Source organism: Theobroma cacao, chromosome 1 (genome assembly GCF_000208745.1).
Source record: "Theobroma cacao cultivar B97-61/B2 chromosome 1, Criollo_cocoa_genome_V2, whole genome shotgun sequence".
NCBI lineage: Eukaryota > Viridiplantae > Streptophyta > Magnoliopsida > Malvales > Malvaceae > Theobroma > Theobroma cacao.
In genome coordinates this window covers 27,987,587-27,995,795 of record NC_030850.1, presented here as the reverse complement: position 1 = coordinate 27,995,795, position 8,209 = coordinate 27,987,587, and the positions used below count along the sequence as shown (strand labels likewise).

General features: G+C 34.3%; 1 protein-coding gene across 3 annotated transcripts; it reads left to right on the top strand.

The window, feature by feature from the left end:
- Positions 4,112-6,783, top strand: LOC18613188 (deoxyhypusine hydroxylase). Of its 3 annotated transcripts, none has more exons than XM_007050294.2 (8): positions 4,112-4,233; positions 4,524-4,698; positions 5,105-5,238; positions 5,340-5,575; positions 5,662-5,800; positions 5,907-6,033; positions 6,286-6,404; positions 6,496-6,783. In XM_007050294.2, the coding sequence occupies exons 2-8, from the start codon at positions 4,578-4,580 to the stop codon at positions 6,526-6,528; spliced, it is 909 nt and encodes a 302-aa protein (XP_007050356.2). In that variant the 5' UTR covers positions 4,112-4,233; positions 4,524-4,577; the 3' UTR covers positions 6,529-6,783. The 3 variants fall into 3 exon arrangements, with proteins under 3 accessions (XP_007050356.2, XP_007050358.2, XP_017969430.1); XM_007050296.2 differs by lacking the exon at positions 4,112-4,233 and adding an exon at positions 4,264-4,388; XM_018113941.1 differs by lacking the exon at positions 4,112-4,233 and having other exon boundaries at positions 5,088-5,238.

The following is an 8,209-nucleotide window of genomic DNA, read 5'->3' as shown; positions in this document are numbered from 1 at the left end:
CAAAATTTTTGAGGAGCTGCCATAACCAATGTTGAAAAGAAAGATAAAGGCATGGGTATAATGCCTTATGGTGGACAAAACAGTTCTGATTCATCTACAAATAAAAGGGTCAATAATTTCCAAATTCAATGTTATACTTGTGGGAAGAAGGGGCACACTTTTTTTGCTTGCCCATAACAAAGGGTGAACTTGGCGAAATGAAAGGAAGAATTAGAACCTGTTTATGATCAATATGAAGATGAGGTTAAGGAAATCAATGTTTATCCTACATAAAGTGAGTTATTAGTGGTACGAAGAGTGATGACAACAATAGTACATGAGGAAGCAGAAGATTGAAAAAGGCAAAGTATTTTTCGCACACGAGTTGTTTGTGAAGGTAAAGTGTGTGATCTTATTATTGATGGAGGAAACATGAAAAAATATTATTTCAAAAGAGGTAGTAAACAAATTAAAGTTTCCTACAAGTAAACATCCTCATCCTTATAAGATTGGGTGACTAAAGAAAGGACACGAAGTACCAGTAACCATTCAATGTTTAGTGAAATTCACTATGGGAGGTAACTTAGATGATGAGGCCTTATGTGATGTTATGCCAATGGATGTTTGTCATATTCTTGTTGGTAGATCTTGGTTGTATGATCACGATATGGAACATAAGACGAAGCCAAATACCTATTCTTTCTACAAGGATAACAAGAGGTATACTTTATATCCTCTTAAAGAAGAGACTAAGAAATCAGCAACTTCAGGCCCTATAAATAGCAAAATCACTAGATATTAATTTACTGAAAATTTTGAAGCTGAAGGTAGTAAAATGGGAATTATGTATGCTTTGGTAACTAAGCATTTAAAGAGTGATCAGATAGGTAAATCCCCTCAACATCCAACTAAAATTCAACTGCTATTGAAAGCTTTTAGAGAGTTAGTCAATGAGGATTTGCCAAAAATGTCTACCACCTCTATGAAGCATCCAACATGCAATTGATTTAGTACTGAGAGCATCATTACCAACACATAGAATGCCATCTATGTAGCGAGCTGAGGTACAAAGACAGGTTGAGGAGTTGTTGGAGAAAGGTCTAGTGCATAAAAGTAAAAATCCGTGTGCTTGCCTTGCTTTGTTAGCTCTTAAGAAAGATGGTTCATGGAGGATTTGTGTGGATAGCCGTGCCATAAATAAAATTACAATCAAGTATCGTTTACTCATTCCTCGATTTGATGAGATGCTTAATCAATTAGTTGGTTTGAGAGTGTTTTCAAAGATCGATTTTAAGAGTAGATATCATCAAATTAAAATGAGGAGTGAAGAGGAATGGAAAACAGCCTTCAAAACTCCGAATGGATTATTTCAATGGTTGGTGATGCCATTTGGCCTTTCTAATGCACCAAGCACATTCATGAGAGTCATGGCAGAGGTACTCAAGCCCTTCTTGAATTCATTTGTGGTGGTTTACTTTGATGATATTTTGATCTATAGCTATTCAATGAAAAAACACTTACGACATTGACGATAAGTTCTAGAAGTACTTCAAAAGGAGCAACTTTACATAAACTTGAAAAAATGCAATTTTATGCAACCAGAAGTGGCATTTCTTGGTTTCATTGTGTCAGTAGAAGGTTTGAAACCAAATTTAGAGAAGATTTGTGCAATTTTAGAGTGGCCAGCACCTACATCTATCAAAGAAGTAAGGAGTTTTCATGGATTGGTGTCTTTTTTATAGAAGATTCATTCGAAATTTTAGTTCTATTATGAGTCCTATAACTGAATCTTTGAAGAAAGAAGGATTTAAGTGGTCACATTCTGCACAAAAAGCCTTTGAAAGAGTGAAAGCTTTGATGACTGAAGCCCCAATCCTTACATTACCAGATTTTGAGAAGTTATTTGTTGTTGAGTGTGATGCTTCACATGTAGGAATTGGAGCAGTTCTTAGTCAAGATGGAAGGCCTATAGAGTTTTTTAGTGAAAAGTTGATGGACTTTAGACGACGTTATTCAACTTATGACTTAGAGTTTTATGCTTTGGTAAGGGCTATTCATCATTGGTAGCATTACTTGGCTGATCGTGAGTTTGCTGCTTATTTTAACCATTAAGCTTTGAGGTACTTGCATTCATAGAAAAAGCTTAGTGATCGACATGCCAAGTGGAGTTCTTTTCTTAATGAATTTAATTTCTCTCTGAAATATAAATCTATACAGCCTAATACTGTGGCTGATGCTTTGAATAGGCGATGTGTACTATTATCAGTTGTGAACACTCAAGTTATAAGCTTTAAAGAACTTAAAAATTAGTATGGTTCTGATACTTATTTCAACAATATAATAGCTAATTTGCAAGGTTCATTACAAGCTGGAAATTTACCTTATAGGTTGCACGAAGATTATTTATTCAAAGGTAACCAGTTGTGCATTCCAGAAGGATCTTTAAGGGAGCAAATCATTAGAGAACTTCATGGGAATGGTTTAGGAGGACATTTTGGTAGAGACAAGACTTTGGCAATGGTGGCTGATCGTTATTATTGGCCAAAAATGAGCCAAGATGTGGAAAAGGTTAGTGAAAAGATGTCCAGCTTGTTTATTTGGTAAAGGTAGTGCTCAAAACACAAGTTTATGTGTTCCTTTACCTAAGCCAGTTGCACCATGGATTCATTTGAGTATGGATTTTGTTTTAGGACTTCCAAAGACAACAAAAAGGTTTGATTCTATCTTCGTGGTGGTGGATTGTTTTTCAAAAATGGAACATTTTATTTCGTATTTTAAGACTTATGATGTAACTCATATTGTTGAATTATTCTTTTGTAAGGTTGTAAGACTACATGGAATTCCAAATTCCATTGTTTCTGATAGAGATGTGAAGTTTATGGGACATTTTTGGAGAACTTTGTGGAGGAAATTTGGGACAAAGTTGAAATATTCTAGTATTTGCCATCCACAAACAAATGGTCAAATAGAAGTTATGAATCAAAGTTTGGGTAATATGTTAAGATGTCTTATTAAGAACAATCCAAAGACTTGGGATTTAGTCATACCCCAAGCTAAATTTGCCTATAATAATTCTTTCAATCGAAGCATAAAGAAAACACCATTTGATGCTGCATATAGATTAAAACCTCAACATGTGCTTGATTTAGTGCCATTACCATAAGAAGCTAGAGTGAGCAATGAAGGAGAGTTATTTGCTTATCATATTTGGAAGATTCATGAAAAGGTAAAGGCTGCTTTAAAAGCTAGTAATGCAGAATACTCTTTCACTACAAATCAACATCATCGTAAGCAGGAGTTTGAGAAAAGTGATTAAGTACTTGTGCACTTGAGGCAAGAAAGATTTCCTAAGGGCACTTATCACAAGCTCAAGTCTAGAAAGCTTGGACCTTTTAAAGTGCTAAAGAAAACCAGTTCAAATGCTTACCTAATTGAGCTACCACTTGAGTTACAAAGCAATCTTATTTTCAATGTTTTGGACTTATATCCATTTGATGGATGTAATGGGACTGCATCTACCATAAACGTTCAAATTCAGCACCTTCTAATTGCTAAGGCTAAAGTTATTAAAGATGTGCTAGATGTGAAAGAGGTTCGATCTAGACGAGGAAACCCGTATAGATGATTTTTAGTGAAGTGACTTGGTAAACCTGTTAATGAAAGCATTTAGATTGCTAAAAAGGAATTGAAACGAGTGGATCCAGACATTTATAAAGAATATGCCAAGGCCTATTCGTCGAAGTCGAGTCTTTTCTAACCTGAGGGGACTCATGCAGGCGCATATGAAATTTTATTTTATTTAATATTTTTATTAACTTAAGATTTTATTTTTTTTTATTTTATTTAGTTTGAGATTTTTTTTTCATCTTTATTAAAATTTTAGTACTTTAAGTCTTTATTTATGATTAAGTTTTCTATTTGATTATGATTTATCTTAACTAATATAAATAGGTGATCTTAGATACAAAATTATTATTAATTTTTATTCAAGAGGTTTTTATAAAATTTAATTATTTTTATATTATTCTAATACAGCTAACCCTGTTCTAACCTTAATTGTTAAATTTTATTGGCCTAACCCTTCCGTCTACGTCATGTTAACCGTTGAGCAGCTGGATAAATGGGATTTTAGAATCTTGTCATTTTCTTTAATGGAGTGATTTCTTTTTATTTTATTAATTCCTGTTCCTTCCCTCTTTCTTCTCGGGAAAGCAGGGGGCGTTCTTGAAACTCTTCTTTTAAAGGATATTAAAGGTGACATTCTTCTGTGATTGAGAAGTCTTTGGGACAAATCTGAGTTTTATTTGACTGCAGGCTTCTCTAATATTTTGGTTTTAAGGCTCTTGCATATTTTTGGGGGGTAGATTTTCAACCCTAATCCTGATTCAGTGTCATATTCTTTGACATCCGTATATGTTTTTGTGACTTGTGGAACTTCTTTTACTTGCTGCTTTCGTTTCTTCCTGATGTGTCTCTGCAGATTTGTCTGTGTCTGGTGCATCTACAGTTTCATGTTATAACAACGAACTTGATCTGCCTCTCAGGTATCCGAGAACAAATCTAGTGTTTCAGTATCCAGGTTGTCCTTGCCCAGTACCATGGAGAAATTTCTTTGTGATCGATTGCTTGACCCCACCCAGCCCATATCTGAGCGTTTCCGAGCCCTCTTCTCCCTTCGCAACCTCAAAGGCCCTGGCCCTCGCAACGCTCTCATTCAAGGTCCATATGTTTTATAATTTACAATATCAGAATTCTATCTTTTTCTCTTTCAATTACTATGCTAAAGATATAGTACTGCTTTTTTCTTTTTCATATATTAATGCTAAACAGAGGAGTAATTACTTGTGAACTCAAGCCTTAATTTTTACGAATAGTTTTGCTAATTCCATTTTGCATTATTTTTCTTTCTTTGAAGCCAAACCAATGTAGAAAATGCATAGATGGAAGTTAGAGTTACTTAATTTACGATAAAATTCTATGGTTTAATTGCAAGATTTGATGATAATTGATATATATATAAGGAAAATCCTACAAAAGAAAATGGAGTAAATGGTGACTTTATGACTGAATTAATATTATAATCCTGCTGTCTTTCCCCTACAAAACAGTCTAATCTTTGCTGCAGCAACAAGGGATTCATCAAATTTATTGGCTCATGAAGCTGCATTTGCATTGGGTCAAATGCAAGATGCTGAAGCTATCCCTGCTTTGAAAGCAGTTCTCAATGATTTTTCTTTGCATCCCATTGTTCGTCATGAGGTTGGTTCATGTTTAAGTTGTTGTTCTAGTGTTATGTATTTTATTTGTCTGTCATATGATAACTATTTGGCTAAAATGGTTGATATGTTATTATTCCTCAGGCAGCAGAAGCACTTGGTGCAATTGGTTTAGAGAGTAACATTCCTCTTTTGAAGAATAGTTTGGTTCTAGACCCAGCTCAGGAGGTCCGTGAGACATGTGAGCTGGCTCTCCAGCGAATTGAGGAGTTAAAGTCTGGTGGTAGTGATGATAAAGCATCCATGGCAGAAAAGTCACCTTTTTTGTCAGTTGACCCTGCTGCACCAGCTTCGTCTTATTCATCTATTGATAAATTGAGGTATTTCTCATTATTGGTAATGGATGCAACTTTCTATTTATCATGTTTATTTTTTAGGTTATTTACTGGTGTCATCTAATATTAAGGGAGGTGCTGTTGGATGAAGAAAGAGGCATGTATGAGAGGTATTCAGCTCTTTTTGCTCTCCGAAATCATGGTGGACAGGAAGCTGTTTCTGCCATTATTGATTCTTTGGGTACAAAAAGTGCTTTGTTGAAGCATGAGGTTTGATGATTTTCCTTTAAATAATTGTCTCCTCTCTCATGTCACTTGCTCTTTTTCTTTCTACTACTGGATGGATTTTGATGTTTGTCAACTTTCTGTAATACAGGTTGCTTATGTCTTGGGTCAGCTGCAAAATAAAGCTGCTTCAGCTGCACTTAGCAGTATACTCAGGAATGCAAGTGAGCACCCAATGGTTAGACATGAAGCTGCTGAAGCTCTCGGTTCTATTGCAGGTAAGATCATGTGATGCTAATGCTCCTGCATAAATTGTCTGTTTTGTGAGGGTAATGAGACTTTCTTAAGTCGTTTTTCTTATTGTTTCTTGTTGTTTCAATAAGGGTTAGGCAATATGTGCTGTTGAGCTTTGAGATCTTGTTTCTCTCTCTTACAGATTCTTGGATGACTATGGCTTTTGAAACTTGCCTTTTTACTGTTTTAGCCCTTTCGGTTATCTAATTGAATTCCACATTGTGCCCATGTTGTAGATGATGAAAGTGTAGCGCTGCTTGAGGAATTTGCTGGAGATCCTGAGCCTATTGTCTCAGAGAGTTGTGAAGTTGCTCTTAGCATGCTTGAATTTGAGAGAGCTGGAAAATCATTTGAGGTATGTAACTTAGAATTCAAATAAATTATAATTATAATTTTAAGTTTGTTATTTTCTTGAGTGATGACAATAATAATCACTTTGTGTGCAGTTCCTCTTCATGCAAACTCCTTTGGTGCATTAGAACTGGTTAAAAATGAGCTGGGGAAAGACAGAAGAAGAATGATATATCATGATTTTTGTTTTTTTTTAAATATAGTCACATCAACATGCACTTATGGTGATTAGGGTTTGTATTACGGCTTTGATATATTTTGGAGAGAATTGATCACCCAAAATTTGTAAGCATAACTTATGATCTGCTGATAAGAGTCATGCAAAACAATATTCATTATACATGCTTAGTGGAAATTTAGAACTTTTCCCACAAGTAAGATCATCTATGGGTATTTAATATAAATTAATTTTAGCTGGTTGGTAGAAGATGTCTGCATTTTTGAGCTTTTGATACTGAAATCAAGAGCTTTAAGATGCTAAGATTTCAAAATCTTCTTCCCACAGAGTTTAAGTTGTTACAAACTTCAGGCTGATCAATTGTCTTGTCTCTAATGGTGGTTCACATGAATTCCAAGTAAGATAACATCAATGATGATTTGGGTTATGTTTTATATTACTAAGCCTGGTGCTAGTTAGGCCTGGCGCTCACTAACAACTGACTTCTCAAGTGAATAATCAAAATCAATCAGAGAAAGGCCAATCATCGGTTTTCAGAAAAAAAAAAAAAATCAATTCTCTGGGTTGGTTACGTAACTCTTTGTCGGACTCTCTCAAGGTGTCTAACTTTCAAGTAGGGCACAAGTAGTTCTTCTAGGTTCAGTATGAGCCCCTTATTCATAGGCAATTGCTTTATTCCTAATCCTACTAGGAGTTGAATAACTTTTATGTTATTTATAAAATCGCCTTTAACAAAATTGAGCTAATTCAATTAAGTTTTGAAGTTTATACTTCTTTTCAATTAAGTCCACCTTAATCTTCAATTTTACATTTTTTCATTAATATCTTTTAATATGTGTGAAATCTTAATATGTTGGTAATAAATATAAATTATAATTTTAATCCAATAAAAAATAGATGAATCAAATAATTTACATTCATGGTCAATTCCTTGAGGTAAACGACATAACAAGAAATAATGAGATGATATATATTTGGGTAAATTATTTTTACTTTCATTTTGGACCCATTAATAAATTTTGTTAAATAACTAAAATTCCCATCAAACAAAAACACAAAATTAACAGCCTTCCTCGCCTCACCAACACTCTACCTTTGTTAGTTTTCTCTCTTCCTTGTCTTGTTCAATCTCTTTATTGTTAAAGCAGTCTTTTAATTTCTTTTTAATTACATAGATAATTGACCTCTTGAAGAAAAAATCAAAGGAAAACGATATGCGTTTGATTGTGGCCATTGGACGTCGATTCCAATTCCGATCAACACTCACTAGCTTGTGAGGCATTCTCTGAAAATCAACAGCAGATTCTCTCGTTGCGTTCACTTCCAATTGCGGTTCTAATAGTATTTTTTGCCTTTTTTTCGACTTTTCTTTTTATTAGCTGAACAATGTGAATAAATAAACTTAAGAGAATAAACAGAAAAAGAAAAAGACACAGATTCGAATCTGTAGATGGATGAGCACAGAGGAAAGAGCCAAATGCACCGTATCAAGAAGAAATAAATAAGAAAAGCAAAACGCAACGTTTTGCTATTTACCAGCCTAACCACAAGTTACCGTTTAAAAGTTACCTTTACTCATTACTTTTTAAATGTCAGTTAGTTAGTTAACATAGATTAATTAATCATTCTTT